Source organism: Colletotrichum aenigma (assembly GCF_013390185.1).
Source record: "Colletotrichum aenigma strain Cg56 chromosome Unknown KSG_Cg56_contig01, whole genome shotgun sequence".
Classification (NCBI taxonomy): domain Eukaryota; kingdom Fungi; phylum Ascomycota; class Sordariomycetes; order Glomerellales; family Glomerellaceae; genus Colletotrichum; species Colletotrichum aenigma.
In genome coordinates this window covers 6292614-6319218 of record NW_023500907.1, presented here as the reverse complement: position 1 = coordinate 6319218, position 26605 = coordinate 6292614, and the positions used below count along the sequence as shown (strand labels likewise).

At 51.7% G+C, this 26605-nt stretch overlaps 8 protein-coding genes across 8 annotated transcripts; 3 read left to right on the top strand and 5 right to left on the bottom strand.

The window, feature by feature from the left end:
* Positions 1–745: 745 nt before the first annotated feature.
* Positions 746–2252, top strand: CGCA056_v001665 (uncharacterized protein; the record flags this gene model as incomplete). Its single annotated transcript, XM_037316925.1, has 3 exons — positions 746–1406; positions 1474–1568; positions 1632–2252. 3 exons carry the CDS (start codon positions 746–748, stop codon positions 2250–2252), a joined length of 1377 nt encoding a protein of 458 aa, XP_037184482.1.
* Positions 2253–2798: 546 nt separating this feature from the next.
* On the top strand, positions 2799–3851 carry CGCA056_v001664 (uncharacterized protein; the record flags this gene model as incomplete). Its single annotated transcript, XM_037316924.1, has 1 exon — positions 2799–3851. The coding sequence occupies one exon, from the start codon at positions 2799–2801 to the stop codon at positions 3849–3851; it is 1053 nt and encodes a 350-aa protein (XP_037184481.1).
* A 790-nt stretch (positions 3852–4641) lies between these two features.
* Positions 4642–4869, bottom strand: CGCA056_v001663 (uncharacterized protein; the record flags this gene model as incomplete). Its single annotated transcript, XM_037316923.1, has 1 exon — positions 4642–4869. The coding sequence occupies one exon, from the start codon at positions 4867–4869 to the stop codon at positions 4642–4644; it is 228 nt and encodes a 75-aa protein (XP_037184480.1).
* A 1098-nt stretch (positions 4870–5967) lies between these two features.
* RNA1-1 (Guanyl-specific ribonuclease Ap1) lies at positions 5968–6625 on the bottom strand (the record flags this gene model as incomplete). Its single annotated transcript, XM_037316922.1, has 3 exons — positions 5968–6242; positions 6339–6462; positions 6524–6625. 3 exons carry the CDS (start codon positions 6623–6625, stop codon positions 5968–5970), a joined length of 501 nt encoding a protein of 166 aa, XP_037184479.1.
* A 966-nt stretch (positions 6626–7591) lies between these two features.
* Positions 7592–8440, top strand: CGCA056_v001661 (uncharacterized protein; the record flags this gene model as incomplete). Its single annotated transcript, XM_037316921.1, has 1 exon — positions 7592–8440. One exon carries the CDS (start codon positions 7592–7594, stop codon positions 8438–8440), a length of 849 nt encoding a protein of 282 aa, XP_037184478.1.
* An 8038-nt stretch (positions 8441–16478) lies between these two features.
* nodC-0 (N-acetylglucosaminyltransferase) lies at positions 16479–17913 on the bottom strand (the record flags this gene model as incomplete). Its single annotated transcript, XM_037316920.1, has 5 exons — positions 16479–16668; positions 16722–16832; positions 16884–17315; positions 17369–17812; positions 17873–17913. The coding sequence occupies 5 exons, from the start codon at positions 17911–17913 to the stop codon at positions 16479–16481; spliced, it is 1218 nt and encodes a 405-aa protein (XP_037184477.1).
* A 797-nt stretch (positions 17914–18710) lies between these two features.
* Positions 18711–19145, bottom strand: CGCA056_v001659 (uncharacterized protein; the record flags this gene model as incomplete). Its single annotated transcript, XM_037316919.1, has 1 exon — positions 18711–19145. One exon carries the CDS (start codon positions 19143–19145, stop codon positions 18711–18713), a length of 435 nt encoding a protein of 144 aa, XP_037185507.1.
* Positions 19146–24575: 5430 nt separating this feature from the next.
* On the bottom strand, positions 24576–25674 carry CGCA056_v001658 (putative 1-aminocyclopropane-1-carboxylate deaminase; the record flags this gene model as incomplete). The annotated part of the gene is made up of 2 exons (XM_037316918.1): positions 24576–25431; positions 25490–25674. The coding sequence occupies 2 exons, from the start codon at positions 25672–25674 to the stop codon at positions 24576–24578; spliced, it is 1041 nt and encodes a 346-aa protein (XP_037185508.1).
* Between the last annotated feature and the right edge of the window lie 931 nt (positions 25675–26605).

The following is a 26605-nucleotide window of genomic DNA, read 5'->3' as shown; positions in this document are numbered from 1 at the left end:
TTCGTCCGACTCGGCCTGGACTTCAGGCGGGCAGTCGTTCAACTCGGGAACTGCGGCGGAAGCAACAGGTTCCTCCTCATGCCACGGACAAGAAAGAAACCTCACAGATCTTCCACCCTCAACATCGCGAAAGACTCTGTCGTCAGCCATTCGCCAGTTATTCCCTCTTCACTACAAGACGACGACGACGACGACGACGACGACGACAACAACGAGAAGCAACGCTGATCGTTCTTTCGAGACCTCCGCCTTCACCCTCGACGCGGGTTTCTCCAAATCACGCGAAGGTCTTTCCTACTTGCGGGTGTTTGGATAGCGATTCCAAAGCAAACGACAACACAAACAGCCCTTCGGTCAGTTATCCGTTCTTATTCTTCTCCTTCACAACTGACAATACCAGAGGTGACGGATAGCTAGAGAATTGCTTGTCGGTATCGCTAGATCTTCACCTTCCCCTCCGATCTTACGTTCTGTCCGTCTTGAGAATCCCCCGCCTCCGACGCGGCCCGGCAAACCTCTTTCCTACTCGCAATCGCAAGGCTTTCTGGGCTGCGATTTCGATTCTGCGACGGAAACCCACACTCAGACACCCATCTGTTACCCCTCCACTTGCGACGACAGCGACACTGTCAGTTACGAAAAGACCACCCAGTTCACTGTCAGTCATCCGTCTGGTATCCCTCCCTCTCGTCATTGACAATATTAGCGACGATTACCAGAAAGCTACGTTCTCTTCGACGACAAGATGGCTTCCATTACCGACTTGCCTCGAGAGCTCATCGGCGCAATCGTGGCCGAGATCAGCACACTTCAGGACCTCGACAACCTGATGAGAGCTTCGCGTTACTTCCTCCAAGCCGTCCACGCGTGGCCAACCATCCCCCACATAATTCTGCGCCGCCAACTCCTCGTGGAACTCCCTTCGGGCCTGATGGCCTACGCGATAGCTATCGTGGAAGCCGGCAACTTGCCTCGCCCACGATCGTCCAAGCATGCCGGCAGGGCCATGTCGAGGGTCCTCTATCAAGTGGCCCACGACCCTGCTCACAGCTTGAAACTGGTCCCAACTCTTGGTTTCAAGTCTCTCATCAAGATAAGGGACATGCACAAAACTATCCTGAGTTTAGCAAACGCAATGGCACAAGATGCTTGGAAAATGCTCCGAGACGTGGATGGAGTGGTTTCAGGAGACTTGGTTCTATCGGGACGAGAGCAACATCGAATCACCAAAGCTATCTACGAAACGGGACTACTTTCGACGGTTTTTGGCGACGAGAGCTGGGAAACAGCAGACTTGGACGTCTTTTACGGTGCAGACGGAGATATTTATCTCGCGACTAAGACCGCTTGGGAAATCGAGGCCATTGGCTGCGTCTTGGACTTCTTTGAGAAGAGACTGTTTGAGGGTAGGTGTTGACTCCAAAAGCTTTTCACCAAAGACACAACTGCTAACAGCACGCCAATTGTGGACAGTTGCGCTTGACGTCTTCACTCACGATATTGAATTTGGCTGGTCCAGTTTTGATTACGTGCGTCGAGGAAGCGATAACGGAGACACGATGATGTTGGTGAGTCTTCAGCTTGCGCGCCTATGTGTTTGTTCAGCTCATCTCACAAAGGCACTCAACTAGGTCTCAGGTGGTGTGAACTTTGTTCACCAGCTAATTCAGGAACCTTCTTACCAAAAAAAGCGCGACATGCTTTGGACCAAGCACAATGACCCAGATGCAGTGCTAATTAGTATCATGCTTGCGGAGTTCTCCCGCTCCCCCCTCCGACGACCCAGCTCACAGCAGCTGGCGATCCGGTACAGAGAAGAATACCCGCAGGCTGGAGAGGATCTTGACGACAAAGGCCCTCAAATGGCCTTTGATCAGACTCTGCTGGGGCAGCCTCCATTCTTTCACCCAATCTACGCAGGACAGAGGGAGAGGGGCTATATCTTTTGGGACGCCAACCGCCTCATGGCAAACAATCACAAACTCCTCAACCTCGTCAAGAGAACCCTGCCAACTACCAATCAGACCTGCCACCTGACTTCGCGCGGTATGGTTTATCAGGATAATACAGCAGCTCGTCTCTTGGCGATGGAAGCGAGCTGGGACGAGCGCGCCGCCATTTACGAGGAAGGCGGCAGAGGCTACTTGAAAGATGGGGACTACAACGGAATCCAGTGGACAGGAGAAAAGATGAAGAATTCGTATGGAGAGCAAGACGAAACCAGCGACGAAGATAGCGATGATGAGGAGTAGGGACGGCGGGCAAGGAGGTGCAGTGGCGGCTGAGGATGAACCAATACCCTCTTGGAGAACGATGCATCCCATGGTGGACCGGAATGAGCGCATCTGACCGCCGTGGTAATTTCACGGTTATTGTAGGATAATTATCGCGCAGGCAATTGATTCGCACACATATCGGCATGCTTTCGGACGCTTCGCTTGCAATATCATCATCTCGTGAACATGGAGGCTGACGTGGAGTAACACAGAACAACCACCCGCATTTCATCTCGCGACCGGGCCAAAACATCACCATATTATCATATGTCGTCAAACCCCCAGTGCATCATCACATGCATTCCCCAACATCGCTTCTGTAGGCTTAGTCATCACTGGCTTGATGATGCACGCGGTTCTTCTTAACCGGATGAGGGGGAAGATCTGAGGGCGTATCAACCCCGCGCCAGCCGGCGCTGGCGGCAAAGCCAAGAGGGCATCTCCTCATTCCTTCACCTCACCTGATTTGAAATCCACGTCATCACATAGGCCATCTTCAAATTCATGTCCCAAAAACCCGCGATGTCTTCAACGCAATCCGAGCGCGCGATGGAGGTGGCCCTCGCTATCCCGGAGCTGCTCGAGTCCATCCTGGTGCACCTGGACATGACCACGCTGCTCGTGTCTGCATCGCGCGTTAGCAAGTCGTGGAAGACGCTGATGGACGCCTCGCCGGCGATCCAGCAGGCGCTCTTCTTCAAACCGGTGGTGGAGGCCGCTGCGCCGTCGCGGGATCCTGACCATGATCTCGACGACGACGACAAAGGGGCTGGTGGAGAACAAAGAGATGCTGCTGCTGGGGCGAAGTGCAAGCGCGCCCGCCCCAGGATCAACCCGCTGCTGGCGAAAAAGTTCGACAAGTGCTTCTTCGACTTTGGGCAGACGTACTCGCTCCATCGGCGGGCGAACTCCTTCTACGAGATGCCGTGGTCGCGGCAGCCGATCCGCGCGGTCCAGGAGATCTGGGGAGGTTGGAGCCAGCTGAGACCCGCCGACCTCGACGCTGAGACGGAGCAGTCCGAGAAGGAGTGTCGCCGGCGGTTCACGCGTCGGGGCGCGAGCTGGCGGCGCATGCTCGTCTCGCAGCCGCCGCCGCCGTCGATGGGGTACATCAAGTTTGACATCTCGGAGATGCCCACCGAGGGCCACAGGGTCTGGAGCGCGGCCTTGAAACCAGGATCCGACGAAGCTGGGCTGCGCATGGGCCAGCTGTTTGATCTCGTCCAGGACGAAGTCGGGCACCACGGGCGGCACTCGCTGTGGTTCCGCGTGCTCTGGGGCAAGCCGACGAGCAGCTTCGCGATCTCGCGCGTGAAGGAGACGTTTGAGCGGTTGATGGCGGAGACGCACGTCGTGGTGGAGCTCATGCACGCGGACGACACGTCGCTGCCGAACCACCCGCAAGACCCGGCTGACGTGAGCGTGTTCGACGAGGCGTTCCGGTGTGACGAGCACACCGAGGTGAAGGTGCACACCGAGGAAGCGCTGGTATATCCCCCCGAGTTCCCCGAGTTCGACGGCCGCTTTGTCATTTGGCACTGGAAGCTGCTGGAGCACGAGCGCAATTTGGGCTAGGATTGCTGGTCTTGGTGAGCGTGGAAGTAATTTGCGGACCCGGGAAGTGGGGTTGCCAAAGGTGGTTCTCGGGCATTGTTTCCGTATCTTCGAACTTTCGGAACCCCTTGCATCTTGGCGAATGATGAGAGTTTCTACTTTGTTCTTCTTGGGGATGGTTGGTATGGATTTGGGGACTACGAGCTGGTTACTGCGGTGTTGGGCACGTTTCAAACATTGTTATTTTACGGCATGGCGAGCATACGATGTCTACAGTGTATTTCACTAGCAGCTGTATGGTTTATGGGGGACGCGTGGCACCCGTGGCTGAGAACTATTCGATCATGTGTAAAGTACAAGGCAAGGATAATGATTAAGTTGTGATGATCAGTCTCTTGGTGTTTTTAAGAGATCCTCTCTAACAAGCAAATGCCCAGGATAACCGTTTTTCCTGTTGCTTTGCTGATGGGCCTTGTGTAGTGAGAGGCCTATCACGGGCGACATCAGACGATTACTGTGGCTCCTCACGATGTCTAGCCCCTGAACATATAATTCGACTCATGTGGTGGGTTGGCTTGTGGCTGGCAGTCCAATGGTTGTTTCAATCTTTTTTTCATGCATTAATTCCGCTTTTGTCTACTTCACACAGCCCCGTTACAGAATCAGCCTTAACCGACCCTACCTGCGCTCCATATCTTCCCCAAATTACCCCTTGATTGCGACCTTTGTCCCAAAATCGTGGTAGGCCTCGCCCTGTAAGCCGTATCGTTCCGCATGTCTCCTTGTGCCCCACTCGTGTACGTGAGTGCGCTTAGCAGGTCCAGACGTAGGTGCACTTGGTGCCCACGGGAGTGCAGCTGGTCTTGCCCTCGTTGCCCTCGCCGGAGAAGTGGCCGTTGTTGTTGCCGCAGACGAGCTGAGGGCTGGTGTACTGGGTGTCGACATCGCAGGTGTTGTCGCTCTTGCAGGTTCCGGAGAGGTTCCAGGTCTCGGCGAGGGCCAGAGGGGCCAAGAGAGCGATGATGGTAGCGAACTGCATTTTTGCTGTTGTTGATGTGTCAAGTTGCGTTGAAAGATTGATAGTTTTTGGAACGAGAGACTGCAGTTGATGTGCGTTGTTAATGACGGTCATTCTAAATCAAAAGGCGTTCGAGGCTAGCAATATTTATAAACATTTCTTCGTCCACCCATTCTAAATTACCTATTCATTCTTTACCCCTTGACGTGGTATCAGTCAGCGGCCTCGAGGCATACAGATGTATCAAGGCGGTCTAGGGGATATATGGGGCTTTACCGAGCCTGACTCGTAGACGTAGATCATAACTTGCTTTGTAGTCGGAAGGCCCTGTCTGTACGTTTCTGTTCAAAAGTGGCAAGTAGAACGGCTCCTAAGGCCGTTACCGATTCATGGTACGGAGTCGTCTAATATGGGAGTCGTCGGTCGTGGGCCGATGGGATGCATTGTGGGCACCTCATTTTGCTCACTGTGCTGTGAGACTAGTCAGCTACTCGGGGCAAGGCGGTGCCGCGGCTCCGTCACAGCAGACGGAGTAGTCCAGAAGACGGGATGCGACAGCGTCGTACAACTTAATGCGGTATGACAACTTCGTATAATCGGAATCAAGGTTTTCCCAAAACTAGCATTTCTTGAATTAATGGCATTTGTACGAGGGGAAAAATGTATTCGTAAGTAGTATATTGCTCTCGGCAATGGGAGTCCTGGTTAGGTATGTTTCACCTGAGTTGCTCGCAAGATGGGAGACAGTGTCTGCCCACTAGTTCTCCAGTGTCGCAGGCTCGCAGGGCCTCATGACTAGGTGCCGACGTATTTATGTGCAGGTCTAACATCGTCGCAGCCTCCGGCACAGGAGACACAGAACAACGGCGCCCAGATATTCTGTAACGAGATGTTTATCAAAGCTTAATATTCACTATTTGAACTTTGATTCTGAATAGTCTCCATACTCTCATAAGATCGCACAACTCGCTATCTGCAAGCACTGGCACATTATACGAGCAGGTAGTGGTCGACATTTTAAAAAGAGGTGTAGATTTACCAACTCCAAGCAATTTAAAAACTATTCCGACCTATCATTCATGTGCTGAAGTGTCCTCAATCCCCCGAGAAGCTCCCAACCTAGCACATCAAGAAACCACCCGTGGCAGCCCCCTTATGAGTCATGATACCACAGTAGTAAACCTGGGGGTTTCCATCGTAGCTGATTTCGCCATCCTCGTAGTAGAAGACAACCCTCTCATCGCCCTGCTTGACATTGTTCTTTCCGCCGTCATACGGGCTTCCATTCATAAGTGGAAACTCATAGCGGCTGTCATCCGCGGGACAGTCCTTGGGGAAGTTGAGCTTAACCCCCTTGGAGTCGTCGTTGGGGAACGGGTGTGGGTATTGGTTTCCTAAAGTAATGTTAGGATACAGCCGGGAGAGACTCGGAGACCAAGTAACGAAGTAAATAGAGAAGTGTAAGGAAAACAGATGATTAAAGAACTTACGGCCGCGAGTTTCGCCCACGAGGTGGAGGTTGGTGCCTCGTTGCGCAGCAAGGTAAATTTCATGCCCGCTGTAAGTCTTGTCTCCGCACTTGAATGAGCCAGAGGAATCGGGGCCATTATGAAGCTGGATTGTTAAGTCTTAAGCATTCCGCTCCAGAGTCTCATCAGGTTGTGGAATGCCTTACGTTGATGGGCGCATTGGACGGAACACGAGCCTCAAGCTCAGTTGGAAGCCCACTGGCCACACCGAGGAGGACGAGAACAGACGCGGAGATGGAGAATCTCATTTTGACGATGATAAATTTAAGAGGTAAAAGTTTGTTGTCCGTGAGAGGTATATGATAAGTAAGTAAAGTTGTGTTGATTTGAGTTGTTGGTACTTATGATCGAGAACTTGGAGAGATGCTCGAAGGCTTTTATATTCAATTACTGCTATGCATCACCCTCTCTGATTACAAGTTGTTCGGCAGATAATCGTCGATTCAAGCGCATAGGTAGGTCGCCCCGAAGCCTCCGTAACCCGAATAAAGATAGAAACATGAGAAAGCTGTTCGTGAGAGCTGAGATTGAGAACGCTAACTTGACGCGGCGCAGTAACAGGCAGCAAGTACACAACTGCTGACCTTGGGCCAGGCAGTTTTAATCCTGAATCAAAGACATTCGCTGATCATATCGTTCATCGCTGACAACTTTCTGCCAAGATGCAAGAGACTCTTGCCCTGAGAAAGGTCACTTTATCGCGATGTTCACCACAAAAACATCGCGAGGCTGGAAATGCTTCGCCCGATGCCATGAGTCCTACCTCTGGGCTAGATGAAACCTCGGGGCCTGATTGACGCTGACGGATCAGGCTGCGTTGTAGATCTTTTCCATTGTAAGTCATTTTTTCGTTGGTTACCTAGAAAGCGACCCCAAATTCTCGGATTCCGCCTCCGTATCTGAGCTGAGCCTTGTCAGCTGGCCCCCGCGTGTCTTTGAACAAATTGCTCTGGGACCCCAATATTACTCAGAGTCGTCATTGTATCAGTCCATGTATCATTGGTCAGAATGTCTTGGTGAACCGCAGGATGCCTTGTGACGTCAGTGAGGCCAAGTGACTCGGGGCGATAAATAGTGGGGCTGCGCCCGATCCATCGCAGCTGACGGAGAAACACCAAGACATTTATATCACAGACTCATGCGTCTCAAGTACTGCCAGAAAGAACGCCAGAGCACAAGCTTCTTTCTCCAACTCAAGTGTATTACTCATCATCATGTCCGACGATTGGTTTTCTTCCAAGCTCGCCCCGGACGGCGACATCGAAGATGGATGCCATACCCAAGAAGCACAGGCGATGAAAGACTACCTGCACCAGAAGACAACTGCAGCCGATGCCGCTCGAGCCATCGTCCACCCCATCTTGACTGCCGACAACCCTGGAGAAGACCTTGTCCGCCTGTGGGCATTCCTGATGGATTCCCTCGTGGAACTACCAGCAGACCACGTCGAGTCATTGGTAGAGCTGCTCAAGGCAATCGAGAACCTCTCAGAGCCTGACTTTACAGCTCTAGATGAGAGGAAGCGGCCCTCTGAAAAGCTATGGAAGGGTCTCCCGGGGTTCGGCAACCTATGGGCCGATTCATATCAATCTGGGAGTTGGAGGAAGGCTGCCACGGCGGCGAAGGGCCCCGAGCGTGACGTGCTGCGAGACGCACACGTCAGGAAGGCAGAGATTGAGGCGCTGTTGGTCGCGGCTGGCATCGGCGCCATCCCAATTGACTGGGGTTACGAGGTCGTCGCCGACGCCTTGGAGAGCAGCAACGCACTGCTTGATTTTGAGGTTCCGGCTGCGGCAAAGTGGCTCGTTGTCTGTGGTCAGCGGTTCCGAAAGGGAGCGGAGGATGGTGAGGAGAGTTGGGCGCTGAAGCCACATGTAACAGAATCACCCACGACCCCGTCGCGGGATCTCTCGAAAGCATCTTGGGACCAGGCGCTGAGTCTGGAACGATGGTCGTGGTGGGAAGGACGTCTGAGGGAGTTGCAGGGAGAGCAGAGGGTTGTTCAGGATGCAGCCGCGACGGCAATCGATTTCATGAGCAAGGTATCCCTCACCCAATCATGAAAAATACAGATTATTGTAGAGAATAAGCAGACACGATGAACAGAGGTCAGTTCTTGAGCGTCTTTGCAGCACCACATCGCAACGCCTAGACCAACCAAGACGATGAAGACAACGAGAATGAAAACGAAAACGAGGAGGAAAGATTCTCAGGGGTAGATAAACGCAGCAGAAACAACTCGTCGCTTCTGATAAGAGAACTAAATCGAGAATGGGAAGTATGAGCTCCGGTACAATATCAAATACAAGGGTGGGCTCGAAACTTCCTCATCACAATGTCAAATACGCTCTTAGAAAGGGGGGGGGGGGGGGTTCTATGGTTGTTGTTTCTGGTAACTCCATGGAATTTCTGACTGATGTATGTTGAGGAAGTTTCGAGCCCACCCAGTAAGGGTTTTCACAGTAGGGGAAAAAGCAGTAAAAGCCCCTCGGTCAGTGCCCGGTCCAGTAGCTTCGCAGTATTCTAACTGATGTATGCCGCCGGGACATTGCGCTGTCTTAGTTTTAGGAATATAATACAATTCTTGCGGAGCTAGCGGAAGCAAGCTTGGCATGATGATCGAAATACTCTCGAAAAGACGGTTTACCTAGGCGGTCTGCCACCGTCGAAGATTTCCGGAGGTGGCCTGTACATCTCACGGGTTAGCTAGAAAAGCGAAGAGTGGCATATTTTCGACGGAACGATGCACGAAGAGAGTGCGACGAGCCTCCACCTGGAATTGAGAAGCAAGGACGGAGGCTAACTGACAATATGGAAGCCATTGAAATTCATTGGGCTTTCCTTCATACATTGTTCGTAATGGCTTCAAGGAATAATAGCAACCCCAGCCACTACTTCTATTGCTTTAACTCAATCCTCATTTGCAAACAGCCTCTCAGAAAGGGAATGGATGTAAACCTGCTCTAAGTACTCATTTCGCCACTCAGTAGTTGTTTGAGCAAGCTTCAAAGTCACAGCTTTTAAGCCCACGATCACGCTCACTCTGAATAGGCATGCACTTGTCGGGCACACGAAAACAGACTTATCTGGGAATGATCGACAAGTTTAGGTTGACTGTATTGTTGTTCTGCCTTGACCTAAACCTCTTGGGGCGAAGGTGGGTAGTAGAATTGGATGGCTGTGTCATCTCTGCATTTACTCCAGCCTGATCCTTTTACGGAATAAAGGTACGAAAGAATCAGCAGCAATGATTGGTCAAGTTCCAGGGCTGCAAATGCAATGTTACTATGCCGTCATCATCTACCGCCTCGACATCCAATCACGTCTGTATCAGCGTTTCAATGAGGGGAATGTGCCTTAGTCTGCTATATTTATCCACATCTTCTCTTCGAAAGGTCTTACGGCAGGCTTGGTTCAGCTGGGGGGCGAGGCTTTGAATATAGCCAATAAAATCCCTTCTCGCTTACTTTAAATTGCTGATGTTGTCTTTGTCTCCATTCTGTGGTGTTGACTTTCTTCTTTCACCCTTCAGTCTTGCCTTCATTTGTTAGAGGCATTGTCCTGTTGTCAAGTTACCCAATATGAGAAATGAACTTCGCTCGTCCTTTCAATCCGATATTACCTTGAGATCTGAAGTTAGTAGTTTGAGCTGCCGTTCAGACTTTGAGAATTCGACCCTAGGGGAGCGATCGGCATTATGTCAAAACATCGAGATCTCAGATGTCGAAAATTCACCAAGGGATGTCTGCGATCACGGCAAGAAAAAGGATACCCGCAAGAATTTTCCCATCGAAGGTACCAATGAGTACCTTCCGATACCCATTTCCGAGTCAACGAAAACCGAGAAACCGCCTTCCTTGTGTCGCAGTAAATGGATAGCTGTCGACCCGACAAGCATTTGTATCTTGGGTATTAGGACTTCCTCATCATCGCTTCCTTAATTTTTTTGGGCTATATTTGGAACCATTCCATGCGCGCCATGGCTGGAGACAATATGGAGGGGACATTTTGGAGTCATGTTGTGTTCTCGGACTGGACATCCAGAACCGTCACTGTCGCCGCGGCTATAATTCGGATTGCCCTATCCCTACAGATGGGCGTTTTCACCGCCATGATAGCATCGCTGATGATAGAGAAGGCCGGCGTTCCCTTGAACATGGCTCCAACAATCTCAATACTAAGGGCAATGCCTGCGTTACCATTCACTCTATTCTGGACAACATTCTCGACCTTTTCACTTGATGGTTTGAAGTACAAGGTTGCTATTGGGATTTCCGTCATTTTGGCAATGACTTCTCAATTTGCATCGACTGCTCTTCTATCTGATTTTGCAATGGTAAATGTCACTGCCTCCCAGACAATCTCGAAAATTGCGTACGCCAAATCAGAGCCTACTCAAGTCTCTTTTGCTTCAACGATATGGACTTTACAACCATGGACATATTTCAGATTTGCAGAGAGATGGCAACCCATCGAAGACAAGCAATTGACATCTGACTACGAAGATACGGGTTCTATTACACGGGCAATTCTACCTTTTGAAGCTCAGTCGAGTCGCACCCTTTTACGAAAATATGAAGGGCCTGCCACGCTTATTGACTCACGAGTCTTTTGCGTCCCGCCTCGAATTATTCATAACATTACGCTCACGTTGCCACTCGGGGGTAACGTATCGGGCGTCGAAAACCCTCCTTATTCGAACGAATACTTCTTGACCGGGGAGTTCAAACTTGAGGGACCGTTTTCGAGGCTACACACGCTGTTTCCGGATCTTTCATGGGGCATTGACTGTGTTGTGTCAGCAGGAAATCGTTCCAACGAGAGCGAAAAGGAAACGGCCGAGAGGCCAATTGAAAATTTCTCAATATGTTCTGTTTCTACCCAAAGCGATGGTCCTTTCCTACCACCCAGTGCCAATCTTTCTTTCTCACTTCCTTCATCATATCCCAATGTGTTCCTCATGATCACTAGCGCGGGTACGGTCAGGGACTGGGTAGAAGCAATGGGGACTGACGATATGAGTTGGTTGGATGGAAACGACTCTCAACCTGATCCACGAACTTGGAATGCCGATGATTTAAGAGGGCCTAGCAAGGGGATATGGGCAAGCATCCAACCACCCAAGCTGCCGAACGGCATCAAACATACGCGCAACTTGAGTATCTCAGTCAGCGCCTGTTTTGCTAATCTCGAAGGTCACATTCGGAAAGTCAACATCTCCAGCAACACCAATGGAATTGACCCTCACTTAGACATTCGCAATAACTTCACAGTTCGTTATGATACGCAAGCCGTTCCAAATCAGTACTTAGTTTCGGCCAAACTTTCAGCGAACGCTCGAGGGATCATGACGCTACGTGCAGAAAGAGAAAAGGAAAACGAAACAAGCGAGGACGATCATATGTCCATGAGTCCTAGCATATCCTTCCGAGGGATACCTGTTGGACTGCCCTCCTGTGGTATGATGCATCGTGCAACGCTTCAAATTGGCGGCAAATCATCTCGCAACATTCACCAATCCTACGCAGTGCTCTTTCAGGGGGTTATGAAGAGGACGGGGAGAGTTACGGAGGCTCTCCAGGCGGTCCTAACATTGGCTCAGCAAGTGGAATACTACGAGAACTACCATTCTTTTGATCAATTCGCCTCGATATCATACTCGCTTGCGCAAGAACAATTGATTCCTATACGTCAAATAGGTTTCAGTATTGTGGCAGGCACCTGCGGCATTCACTTCATCCTCCTGATCGGAACAATGATATGTTTTGTTCGTTACACCAACGCAACCTGTTTGAGCAACATGTGGATGTCAATAAGTCAGATTGTTTGCTCGGAGACGGAGGAAATGATTCAGAACTCTACACGCAGACTGGATAGCGAGGTTAGGAAGGTCATTATGGAAATCGAGTCACCTTCTGGTGATTCAGGCCTGAGGCAAAGAGTCAAGGTGAAGAATAATGAGGAAAATGGGAGGCATGAGTTAGTAAGATTTTGAGCCACTGTTCTGAGGGCTCAAGTTTTACTACTAGCTTTGTGGCAGACTCAAGTTGAAGTATTTAGTCTTTCACTCCACCGCATAGAGCCCACTTGCCCCCAGTCTTCCGTAACTCGCCTCCGATCCCAGACGGCACCAATTCATAATCACCCTTGCCCACACCACACCCCCCTTGTTGAAAATGGCTCTCTATTCCGACTTTCTCCGTAGCATTGATAGCAAAGATGGCCGGCAACATCGAGCTTTTGACAACGGCGATGCTAGATGTAGCGGTTTCGATAACAACCAGGACAAGGAAGGTGATGGAGAAGAGATCCTGAGCTGCCAAAAGCGCCAGCCAGGGCCAATGAACGTCGACATGTACTTCAGACTGCAACGCCTCGCCGTTCACGTTGAATTTGCACCCAGTGGCCCCCCATGAGCGTTAATTTTGTAGTCAAAGGTTTCTTGGAAAACACCTCTCGCGACTCACGGGTTTGTGAGTCCCATTGCAAGGCTGCGATCCATTCCATCCACGTCCTCTTGCTATTTACTCATGCCTACATAGTGCATAGCTTGTAGGTAGAAGGCTGGCGCTTGCGTTACCCATGATATTCACTCCCTCGTCAGCTGGAAGACATGGAATTGAGGCCTCTAGAAGGTGCTCAACTTTGACCACTCCTGTTCCACTAAAGATGTACTTTGCGCCTTCTTCTCATGGCAAGGTGAGATAGGTGATGTTCCTGCTGTCACCATTGGGCCATTCCATTTGGTCGCTGAGGCATACGAGACATAGCAGGTTCCTTGGACAGAAAGAAAAACGATATGATAAACTTTAACAGCTCGCTTATGTACAAAATATGCCTCACAGGTATTCGTGGCCACCCTCTATTTGCTGCTGCACTCCTCCCTGAAGACGCATTGGAATCCGTCGGCGGCGCAGCAGAAGTTAGGAGGCTTGCACTGTCCCTCCTTGCCTTGAGCATCCTTGCAGGCCACTGAGAAAAGTCAACATTGAACGTGTCTTTGCGGTGAACGTTTGGCGTAGAACTTACTCGAGACTGACAGGATGGAGGCGAGGACAACGAGGAAGGAAGTCTTGAACTGCATCGTGATTTACAAAAGAAGGTCGCCGGGACGGATGAATAGAAGTGAAGCGTCTGGCGCGGTTGGTAATTTGTTTATGTGGATGATTTGATGGTTGGATTGATGATTTTCTGGCACAAAATCAAGAAAGCTGGTGACTTTTATATTCATTCCAACTCGCCGAGCAACGCCAATGATCATATTTCAGAGACTATGAGGTTGTAGTAAGCTGCAAGCGACCGCTGAAGGGTAGGGGCGTGACGCAAACCTTAAGCTCCATTCCAATTTCATGGAACGAACGCCTCGTACTGCCACGTCGGCCCCAAAGTCCGTGAGCGAAACCGAGCTGCCTCGTATGGCTTGTGAAGCTATATTCTGCGAATAATGAGGTGGTTTCATACCGAAGGCAAGCTAGGCCGCCGACATTCACTGGTTTCCATGATATTCCGACATTCACTGGTTTCCATGATATTGGTATGGATTGGTTCATCTCTAACCGACAACGGCATGGGTGCGACGTCGTGTTCCCCCAGAACCAAGCGACCGGGCTCGGCTGAGAGCAAGGCGAAAGCTGAAAAAGCCACAGCGCCAAACAACAGAATCAATGACCTTCGATAGGAATAGAAAGAATTGGATTTTATGTCCCGTAACAACGATGCATACGCCAGATAACACAGAAAGAGTTTTGTTGTTTTACTTCCATCCGACTGCTGCGAAAGCTTTCGCCATAGTTTCTCGTTGATACTCGGTTCAGGTACTTGGGCTCGCTTAGGGATCTGGAGCTATCCAGTGCCTAAGAGTTCAGAAGTCGTTCGCAGGTAAACAGTTATTCAATCATGCTATTTGGCACCAGGGCCCCCTCTGAGCTGTGCGCAACCTGACACACGTCACATCTATTTCCGCTAAACGGTGAGGCCGGATCCCCTGTTGATAGTGAGGCTCTACGCTGTAATAGCTCCCCGCATGGAGAACCAAGATCAACTCCATGCCGTGTCACCCGGGCGTAAGCAAGAGGCTTCCATTGCAGCCAACTATTCGATGCCTTCGGAAATTCTCATGTCCAGGTTCTCCAATAAATTTGAAGCTCTCATGTCCTTTTGACAAGATGTTGTTTTAGAAGAAAGTGAGATACTTGATTCAAAGGCGGGCGTATTCATGACTCAATCAATCCCCGCTCCATCATTTTTATCCCCGAGGCATCTCCTGCGACTTCATACTAGCCAACTCCACCATCACAACAAGCCTGCATACCACGGATGATGCAAAGAACCTCACGATCACCCTGATAGCGTCGCCTGGGGACAGGAAAAAAAATGGACGAGAACCAACCGGTGCCCAGAATGATGTGAAACGCAGCGAAAAACGAGCCGACGCCGAACATCACAGCCACCCACGGCTCAAATTGCGGTACCTCGGCGACTTTCAGCGACGGGTGTCGAAGTCCCGGGGTGAGCTCTCTCAACATGAATTTGGAGACGGATGTCCCGCTGTTCTGCCGAGAAAATGTGCCGGACGGGGAAACCCACTCGGCCCGCGGCGGGAGCGGGGTCCACTGCGTGTCGTCGGGGCCCTCCGGACCCGCGTCAACCCGATTGACACTACCAGGGCCCGTGCGGTTGCGGATGTGCTTTACGATGGCGGAGAATTGGAACGGTACTGCGACAAGGAGGAAGATGAAGGTGACGGAGAGGACCCAAATGAGGGGGAAGAACCAGATGTTGCATTGGAAGCTCATTACGGTGTAATCGCCAACGCGCACCGCTAGGTTGATGACATTGAATACCGCAGCCCCAATGAATAGGTATTCCAGAATACTGAAGACGATGCCCCATCTTGAGCCGCGGATTCGGGGTATTATCGTTCGCCCTGCACCATGGACAAGATGTCGGCCGGGGTTTCAATATGGAACAGGCGATCGAGGCAGAAGGCCGTGCTGCCCAAGGCGATGAGAATGGCCAGGAGGGGACGAAGCGCGGAGAGCAGGGTGAGTTGGGTCATCGAGGGACCCATCATTGATAGCATTGAAGGAAGGATGCCGAGGAAAATGGCAGCGGAGGCGATTTTGGCCTTTGTGGACTCGGAGGTTTCGGTGAGGATGCAGTCGAGATGGAGGACGCAGGTTCGAGTATTCAGGTTGCGGTAGTCCGCGAGGTAGGCATTGAGGGTCTCATTGCAGACGCCAGTCGATATGTTTTGGAGTCTGGGGCCGAAGGTGCTGAACCAGTCCTGGAAGCGAACAGGGTTCCCGATTGCGAGTTGAGACATTGCTGTGTTCGTCTAAGGCAACAGCCTAAAAACTTAACGAGTGATAGAGAGCGACTGAAGGCCAATCAAGCATGGTATGTGATGGTTACACATTCTTATACAGGCGACAGTCCATCTTGGCGAAGTAGTTAAATGAGGTGGTGAGGCCTGAGTTCAGCTTCAGCTGACATCAAAAGTTCCTCGAGTAATCAAACCTGCCGTGGATGTCAGCCTCAGCCCAAGTAGTCATCAAACGCGATTACGAGCGATGAGTCTTGACTGTAACTCTGGAGTGTGGTGTCATTCCTCAACGTCGACTAGATCGGGTGTTGCAACGACCTTGGGTGGTCGCGCCGAAATTCTGACTGGGCCCTTCGTAGCTGCAACTACAATTGTAGCGAGTCGGTCCATCGGCGTCTTACGTGCCTGAGCTCGTAGACCGGGTACGGTAGCCACGAGCGATGACAAAGGCTCACCATAAATAGACCTGCTGCGGAGTCAGCTTTCACTTCAGGATGAACTGCTTTCAGGACTTGGCATTACCAGGAAATCTGAGCCGGGGAGGCTTGACCGTGTGGTTGAGAAGCCAGACGTGTCGCGTGCTGCATGAGCATATGCCTGTGTCAAAGACTTTTATTCATCAATCTGTATCTACCAATTTGAGGGTATCTGTCCTTTCCTCCCGTGCGAGATGCCATCTAGTACCAAACGCCAAAAGCCATTCTGAAGGGTCCGTCGCCCCCCAAGCCCAGAGTCTCTAATCAAAGCCAATCATCATCAATGCCCAAGGTCATCATTCAAGCGTTCTCGTTGCGGGTGCCCCAGGCCTCGGTGTTCAGGGTGAGCCAGGAATAGACGTCGACAACCGGGTAGCAGATGTCGAGAAGAATGGCAGCGCCAAGGTGGCCCTTCGCCCAGGGGTAGCGGCGAACAAAGTCGCGGTAAGTGGCGATCATGGACAAAAGGTACCACATGCCGACGAAGTAGCTGGTAAAGTATGTCAGTACATGATCATGCTGGGAGACGTCGGTGGTACTTACGCGACGGGCGACTTCTGGTAAACGCCAACGATGAAGGCGATGATATGGACCCAAGCGATGATGGGGCGAAGAAGACGCTCGACGAGCTTGCGAGCCATGTAGGGGTGCTTCCTACCAAGCTATCAGTACAACATCATGGGCACCGCGGGAGACGAGACGTACTTGTAGAGCTGGAGCAGACCAGGCTTGTAGACGACAGTCACCAGGAAGGACTGGATGGCGTTGCGCTGCCAGCGGACCATCTGACGCAGGAGGGCGCTGTCGCGCATGACCAGGGTGGTAATCTCCGCCTCGGGAGCATTCTGAATGGACATCTTCCATCCCTCGGTGAGCAGCCAGCGGGTGATGAAGACGTCGTCACCAGTGTTCTGACGCTTGCCGCACCAGTACTCGTGGGTGATCTCGTACTGGAAACGAGGATCCTGGGCGATCTCGGCGCGCATCATGAGGGTGCGACCGACGAGGCAGAAGACGCTACCATCTGCGGTGAATCGGACAGCCTGGACATTGTTCTGGTTCTCGAGAGAACGGAGAGAGGCAACCTCCCAGGGGGTGATGACGTTGGGGTTGCGGCGGGCGACGGGGATATGGGCACTGGAAACTCGGTGAGAAAAGATGACAGAAGATTGGGAAGCGGTTAGACATACCTTTGCTTGCCAACAGCACCACCGACCTTGGGGTCCTCAAAGGGAGCCAGGAGGTGGGGAAGGACTTGGTACTTCCAGAAGGCATCATCGTCAACCAGCGAGAGAATCTTGCCCTTGGCGTGCTTGATGCCGACAAGCAGCTGCTCGCGCTTGTTGGCGACATCGGCAGTCATGAGGCTGATGCGCTCATCTCCCTCAGTAACCACAGGGCGAACCAGGTCGTAGACGCGCTGGAGGTCGCGCTCAATGGTTACGATAATGATCTCCTTTGGCTGGTTTGCAAGCCACAGACGAAGACAGTCTGTGAATTCGTCAGGAGTGTTGATGGTGGGAACAATGATGCTGACATCACTGCTGTTGTAGGTAGGCTCATCGGGGAGAGGAATGGGCGTGTAGGCCTCTGCGAGACGCTTGGTCTTGTCCTCCTCTAAGAGGTAGAACATCCTGTGAACAAGCAGGTGAGTCTGGGGAAGGCGCGCCGGAAGAGGTGAGGGGGAAACTTACCAGAGCCCGCCAAGAGTATAAATGGCGATAGTGGCGACCATGATTGTGTTGGTGGATGTTGGTGTATATCTTTGTCTTGAGGTTGTGGTTTGTGAGTTGTATGGGAGAGATTTGTTTGTTGTGGTGGTTTGTGGGAAGAAGCTTTGGGTGGTGACTGCGACGCGAATTATTTTATTGAGGGAGTGGTGAGTCTGGAATTCACTGCGTGGGGCGGGGTGAGGTGAAAGAAATCTCTGTTCAGACGGTTCTCGCCTTTCAGGAAGGAGAGGCGCGCAAAGAGGAAGGAACGAACCCAGCGCCTAGAGTGAACAACCTATATGTGGTAAATCCAATGAAAGGATGACAATCTCTTGTTGAGTTCTGGGTGATTCCACGTGATCTTCAAATCTTTGCTTAATTCTGGATAGTTGAAAGTTGTAATCCTTATTTGGCTTTGACAGGTTGATAGAAGTGAAGGCATCTACACTTTGACCCTGCAAGGTATCGCCAAGTGTGGAAGTATTGGACATGATGCTGGAGCTTTCGACCGGTCATCAGGCATGTTCAGTTTTCTGTAGCACCCGAGGAAGATTGAGAATTGCCCAATTTTATTCTAGTAGAGAGTGATAATGTTTATTTGTAGACCAATTCTTGGTTGCCGGTCGTCAATGTTCATATTATGTCCTCCCCAATTCCCTCAAGCGGGTCAGGTTTGAGCTTGCGTTTTCAAACTTCCCTTATTTGAAAAGGTAATTCTGGCCTGTTCACTTAGAGTAAGCTAGTTTCAAGGCGATTATCTCCAATCACGTTCGTCGAGATGGAAGCCTCTCAGAAGGAACTCACGACTGAGGTTGCAATTTCACACGCCGGTGCCATCTCCCCGATCCCAAACGCGGAAAACCCTCGCAATCAAAGCCGCTTCCTCCTGTCTCGTAGCAGCGCGCAAACGCCGCTGCAATCTCCTCCACTTCCAAACCACAGCAGCTGCCACCGGAACGATGAATAATCCAAATGTCTTGAGCTCATCGTCGCCAAGCTTGGGTACTAAGTCTGCGAACTCTGCGCTGTGTGTTCCGAAAAGGCCGCCGATCCACTTGCAGGCCGCCCGCTCTCTGAAAATGTTCGAAGGTGTGATATTCTCGGAATCGCTGCCTGGATAGGCAGGAAGTAAAATTTGCAGCAGCTGCATGAGGAGAAGAAGCTCTTTGACGGCAACTACCATGACGCTCTCCGCTTCGGATTGCGGGAGAACAGCGTCGGGCATCTCAGACCCAAGGCCGTAGAGCGTGATCATGAGGTCGAGTGCAAGTAGACCGATGGTCAAGCACTCCCATAGTTCGAGTTGATAGTTGAGGTTTGTAATCAGAGCCATTTATTTCGGAAATGGCGTGGACGGAAGATATCACCGAGGGTTTCACTCAACACCTGTGAAGGTTCATGGATATCAGCAATCAAGAAAACTAGGCACAAGAATCAATGTGACGGGCTGCTCTCGCAGAAATGCGTAACATTTCGACAAAAATGAGCTCAGATGAAGTCGTGCGACATGCTCATGAGATTGACGATCCACCAAGATGCTGACTTGGAAGTTTGGGTAGGGAGACACTTCGCCGTTTATTAACAACACTCAATCATGCTCCCACAAGCTCTCTTCTGTCATGAAAGACCCCATAAAAGTAGGTAGGAAATGGCCTCTGTAAGCTAAAAGAACGCTTAATGAGTTGCACAGGGAAGGTCTGGCTCTCATAGGAAAGTCTTTAACCATGCGTTTTGTCGTTTGCTGACCGAGTTCAAAGACTCATCCAAGCTATTTGCTAAGAGGATTACATTGGCTCCCATGCCTAAAAGACTTGGTAATTACCTGTATTCTCCTCAACGCCATGATTCACTCGGGTTCCTTAGCTTGGCTTGTTACTGCTTCTGGAGTCGATTTCTGTGCCTTCTCATTTAAAATCTTCTCAATAATCCGTGAGATGAATTTTTCTTTTTCTCTTTTTTTGTTATTCTCATGCTATTTGTCCTTGTCTTTGTTGTCCTTGCTGTTTGTCGCCGTCATTGTAGTCCTCTTTTTCATCGTCATCGCGTTTTCATCTTCCTTGTCCTTCCAATCCTTGTTGTCAAGGTGTCTGAAACAAAATCCACGGGTGCTTTAGGATCGCTCCAACATTGAAGTACCAAGTACAAAGCTTCGTCGACACTGGAGCCTCGGAGGAGACACCAGTCGTTTCGATCGATGCTTCTGGGGCAGAGTTCAACAAACTGAACTATATTCTAGCTTCAGCCTATGGAATCCATTTTCGCTATCAGAATAACCTTCACGCTCGGTGTATAAAGCAACGCGTCCCCGCTTCCATCACTTCTGTTTAAAGACCCAAATCGAGTTGTTTAGCACTACCGGTGCGACGTCATGGATTACTATCGATCTGCCTTCAGTAAGATCATTTGGATGGACTCCTTTCTCTTCCTCTATTGGGACATTCGACGATATCGACCGGCCGACGCTGAAAACATAGATCGCCTGATCATAGACTATTTCCAACGCAAAGAACCTAATATCACATCGAGCCAGGACCCCTCGCCATGGGATACATTACTCTGTCACCTGATGCGATCCTTGACATGTCTTCTAGGTAGGTATAATGTCCAAATTGCTCTACATCAGATGATGTGCTAATATGTCACAGGCTACAGAACCGACCCGGGGCAGATACCTACTAGATTTCACTGGCTATTGCGCCAAGTAGGCGAACCCCAGCGTTCTGAACCATTCGTTGACTGGCTTTTCGTTGACTGGCTGGACCTACAGCCTATCATCTACCGGCAACTCAGCGCAAATCCCAGAGAGCAAGTGTTCACACTCATGTCACACATAAACACAGTCTATGAACACCATAATGCAGAGCGGTTGGGTTGGATACAGTCTTGGACAGGTAACCCGTTCCTGAACGAATTTGGACGACTTCACCGCACCGATCAATGGACCATGCCCCCACCAGCGCAAGCCGACCGCCTCTTGAAGCTCGTTTGGAAGTATCAACCAGAAAGTCTCAAATGCCAAGGAAACCACAGCTGGAGCGCAATTACCTGTCAGCGTCCGCTGTCACGCATCGGATTACTGGATGGCGCAGTCGCAGAATCCGTCGATATTGTGCTTCAACAGTCCAAAGGCGCTAGCTTGGCGCAATTGAGGCCCTTCCAGCACCTCGATCAGTGTTGTATTCCGCTTCATGGGTACTCGCCTGGTTGTGCAGAGTACTACGCCACGAGACACACAATCAATCTAGGAAAGCGCATCTTCACTGGCATGCTGTTTTGGGTGGACGAGATGTGTCGCACGGGCCGATTGCTATCCCTGTGCGATATTTTGGATCGCCGATTCGAACAGTGGCCTCTTTCCGAAGCGGAAGACACGCTGAGAGTGAATTATGAGCTTTGGGAAGCAGTCAGGAACTTTGGCCTGCGACCCATTTCAACTAAAGGGGAATTCTGCGATGGGGTCGACATTCCTGCCACATCTGAGACTCTCTCGGTGACGGGTTAGCTTTGGGAAGGATTCAAGGAACGGATCAGAACGGGAAAGAAACATTCAACATGTTCCGCTCGTAGATAGCCGAGGCAAGAATTTGAATAAGTTATGTGTTCTTGAGATCTCAAACGCCCAGCTGTCTTCGTTGCACTCGAAGTTTGTTCTCGTCACAAGATTGGGCTCCGGGCCTGCCTATCGCGACAACAAGGTTGGCGAAGGTGTCCGCCACAAAAACGCCCACCCATCTAGATACCTCTTCGGTCAGTATAAATCCATCATACGTGTCCGTTGAGAAGTTTGTCGCAACATATGCACCTAGCCCTTCCTTCCTGACGAGCATCGTCTCCTTCGTCTCCTTCTTCCTTCGTCTCCTTCTTCCTTCGTCTCCTTCTTCCTTCGTCTCCTTCTTCCTTCGTCACTATTGATCGCAGCATATCTTCTGCCCAAAATGAGTTCCCTCCGATGGAGTGACACATTCCTCTTCTTTTACTAGGAAATCAAACGCTACCGCCCAGAGCACGAGAAACGGGTAGACGTGCACATCAGAAACTTCCTGCAGGAGCTTGCTCCTTCCGCGTCTGAAGATCGCTCGCCTGACAGGTGGGACGATGTGCTCTGCCGTCCCATGCGGTCGTTGAGATGCCACCTTGGTAAGACAGCTAACTTGAAGGTTCTGACACAGGCGCAGGCCAACAGAGGAAGGGGCTGACGCAATATAGGACCCAACATTTCCCCGGCCGCGACGCACAATTACAACATATGGCTCGATAGCACCAATCTTTCGAGCAGTCCAGCAAAGCCATATGTCGACTGGTTCAACATCGAAAAATACTACGACTCCCACGAAGCGAAAACCGCCACCCAAGACGTGCTTGCCATCCTGGAGGAGATGGATGCCGCTGCTCACCGGGACGGCCCAAAGGTCAACTGCTTCAAACCCATCTCCGTGTAGTACCAGAACCCTGTCTTGACTAACCTGTGGAATACAGTGAGAATCCCAACGGAGCTTGTCCGCCTCGGAAACCTGGCCCGAGGCCAAGCGACGGTGCAAGACGTCCATCGCTGGCACGCCCCCCCAGGCACAACCAACGTTCGACCTACTGTTCCGACGGGCATATCGTCATGTCTGCCATCGGTGACGTCCTTTTGCTCCGGGGCGCGAACCGTTTCAGGCCCAGGAGGCAGCCAAGTCCATTATGTGTTTCTGGGCGCTACCCTCGAAGACCTCGACTCCTGGCTGGAGGTGAGAGTCATTCGTCGTAATCAACGCATTGCGTTCACCAAAGACGATGAGCCCGGTTGGAAGAAAATGGTCAAAGAAATGTCGACAGCAGAGCGAGATCATATGAGCGACAGGTTTGGACCGGCCTTCAGCGCGCGGGGAGTCTACAGTCCGCAAGACCTGGAAGATGACCAAGAAGAAAGAGGACGCGAAGAAGAACCCAGAGAAGGCGAAAGAGCAGGAGCAGTCCGTCAAGCAAGATGATACCGAGAAGGCGCGCAGCGACAAGAAGCGCCCACCGAAGCCACCCATCCGCGTCGGCGTCTGGACCATATTGTCCAGTCGTTCGTAGCCAAAAAGGACAACAAGGGACGGTTGGTCTTGGTTCAGTCATGCCTCGCCCTCTCCTGCAAGTTGCCACTCAGACGGAAGGAAGCTATGGACCTGCCTGAGAAGGTCCTCGACGGTCAATTCCTTCACTTCGACACGGGCAAGAGGATCGCAAATCCACCTTCCTACGCCGAAGTCCCAATGAGCAAGTTTTGCGGCATGGTGCTCAGAGATCCGTTGAATAAGCCGTCGTGAGGAAGGTGCTGTTGCTGGTGTCATCCAGCCCGGCCGTCCTGTGTCGGCGGTCGCCGTCGCTGTCGTCGTCCGCAGCATCTACCACCAACACCACACTCATCAAGCCAGATACGTCGTGTACTCTTGGTTCGGGGCCCAAGAGTGACTCACGAGAAATGATCACCAGTTTATGGTGACGCGAGGGAAATGCTTGGTATTATTATTGGGGTTTTTGGTCTTTGGTTTCTGCGTTTTCTCTCTTTCCTTTTCTGCTTTTTATGTCTTAATGAAGACTCAAGCCTTCATACCCCTTTCCTCTGTCATTTCCTTTCTCTTTTCATTTCCCTTTTCTCTTCTCCTGTCTTTTCTCTCTCTTATACTCTGTCCTTTGCTTCGTCTTTTCGCATGTACATAGAAGAAAATCCTCAAGATGACACGTTCACACCAGTCGCCGCCCCGTTCCAGTGATTCCATCCGCATACGCCGCGGTGGAAAGTGAGATTCGCTGACGAAAAGACGATTGCTCAGATGAAATCGCAGCCACGCAATTTGAAACACCTCAGTGGGAGGTTTCGAGCTGCCTGGCTCCTCTCCCCTGGTACGACTACGAGCCTACCGTCTCAGCTGACTTGATCTCTAGCTTCTTCCGACTAACGCGACAAAGGGCTCGCCAATGTCTCGATTCCTTTATGGACACCAGCTTCAATGTTCAAAGACATTCCATTAATAGCCTCGCGTAGGTCTTTCTGGGAGCAACGACTGCTTGTGGACAAGGTCTTGAATCGTCAAAGGACGTACGGCATCGTGGGAGACCAATGAATGCCAACTTCTTGAGGTTGCAAGAGGAAACGTTGTTCGTCCTGCCTGCTCCCATCCTATTGATTCAGAATACGCCGCAGCTGACAACGAACTGGCTTACAGATCTTCCTCGGATGAAGGAGCAGCGTCAAGAAAGACAAGAGAGACCGGGAAGAAACCGCTGTTCTCGACGAAATTGGTCTTTCCCCGTCACCTCTAGCCTACAGGTCGACATGTATACGCAGCAAAGAATGGTGGGCACCTAGCCATGCTACGATGGGGGAGAGGGAAAGCACCGGAACTATTGTAGGGTTGCGTACCTATCAGGCCAGCATCGAACCTCGGGTGTATTGGAGCTGGCAAAGAGAGACGACCTGAGGATGAACAGCACAAGAAGGCCGCTCGAAGGGCCTCGGACAACTTCGCCTTTCTCCGTCACTTTCGCCTCGCAGGTTGGAATACATACACGGGAGAAGATGACGGAAACCACCTGCTGGTCCCCGATCTGCGACTTGTGGTACTACGTCAGGAGCGAGGGCAAAGAGCGGGATCCTATCAGGTACGTGCATCGAACCAGTATTGAACTTCAGGGGTATTTCTCATTAAGTCATTATTTACATGCCAGAGTAGGCGTTGAGGGCAAGCTGTCCGCCCAAGTGCGCGTACAACACATTGCTTCCCGCGGGAATCTCCTCGTTCTTGATCAGCGCCATCATGCCCGCCAGACTCTTGCCCTCATAGACGGGGTCCGTGATGAAGCCCTCCGTGCTGGCGCCGAACTTGATGGCGTCAATCGTAGTCTGGTCCGGCACGCCGTAGATGCCGCCGTGGAAGCGGTCGTCCAAGATAATATCCTTCTCCGTGATATCGCCCTCCTCAAGCCCAATCTTCGCGCCCGTGTTCTTCGCAATGCGCAGCACCTGGTCAAACGTCTGCTTCACCGTCGCAGACGCATCGATACCAATAACCTTGCGCTTCGGCGACGCGCCCGTCTTCTCAGCCAGCTTGAAGCCCGCCACCATGCCGGCCATGGTGGACCCCGTGACGGCGCAGACGATGACGGTGTCGTAGAAGACGCCGGTCTCCTTCTCCTGGGCGACGACCTCGAAGGCCCAGCGCGCGAAGCCGAGGCCGCCGAGGGGGTGGTCGGACGCGCCGGCGGGGATGTAGTAGGGCTTGCGGCCGGCGGCGGTGAGCTCCTCCTTGAGCTTGGCGAGGGTGTTCTTGTGCTCGATCCCGAAGGTGGAGGGGTCGAGGCGGACGTCGGCGCCCATGAGGCGCGACAGCTGGATGTTGCCGACCTTGGCGTAGACGGGGTCCTCCCACTCGACCCAGTGCTCCTGGACGAGGGCGGCCTTGAGGCCGAGCTTGGCCGCGACGGCGGTGACCTGGCGCGTGTGGTTGGACTGGACGCCGCCGATGGAGACGAGGGTGTCGCAGCCCTGGGCGAGGGCGTCGGAGGCGAGGTACCTTTGGCAGGATGTTAGTTGATGTGAAGGAGGAGAGGATTGGGGGAGGGTGGGCTTACTCGAGCTTGCGGGTCTTGTTGCCGCCGTAGGCCAGGCCGGAGTTGCAGTCCTCGCGTTTGGCGTAGACGTTGACCTTTCCGCCGAGCGCCTTGGAGATGCGGGGGAGGGGCTCGATGGGCGAAGGGCCGAAGAGGAAGTTCTCCCTCGGGATGGAGGCGAACGGCTCAGGGAGGACGGCGGCCATTGTGAGTGTCTTTTGTGGAAAAGGGGTATCAAAGGAGAAAGAGAAAGGGGATGCTGAGTGAGATAGACATGATCAGAGACAGCACCAGAGGTGGTCTCTTAAATAAGACATTCGCGATGTCGTGAGGAGAGCGACGTCGGATGGTTGAAGGCCAAGATGTGAGAGCTGACTCGAGGGGCAAACGCGGGCGGGTGGATAACGATGGCCCACCGTTATCTGCAACGGGATCATGCAGGCTGCTATCGATAAAGGAAAGCTAACGACTTTAGCAGAGAACTGATGGCCATTATATCATTCGATTTCTCTGAAAGAAGCTTATGATAATTGTTGTTGAGTTGTCTGGTAAGAGACCAAGTCAACGAAATTTGCCCGGCCTGGTATGCAGCAAAAGCAGAGCAGAAATGTTGATGCCGTCGTGTAACTGGTCGTTTCTGCTGCCCCTCCATCAGCGCTTGTAGGGGACCTTTACCCCTCCAAAACAGTGACAGACATGCCCCGCAGCCGCTTTCGCGAAATTTCCCGGCGGGGTTCTCGCTGTCGCAGCAGCACGACGAACCCCGCGATGGCGCAACCGGAAAACCACGCGATTGCCGGGAAACTGAGCGGGAAACTCACTCTCCCGCCAGTTTTCCGTGGCGAACTTCGCCGAAGTAACGGGATCGGAGGAGTTGCCCGGCGGACGGAATCCAGAACGCTGCTCTTGTCACTGGCCAGCGCGGGGCACGATTTGTCTCCATGTCATTTCGTTCGTAAGTCGTGTTCACATCAGCATTGACATCTCAGCATCAAGGTTTGAGGATGCACTACTGAACAAAGTGAACTGCTCGGCAGGCCCGAAAAAATGTGTTTAACTGTTTTGTTCATTCAAGATTTGCTGCTCTAAACATTTTGTCTGTTTCAAACACTCCATAAGTGTTGGCGGCGCGAAGAT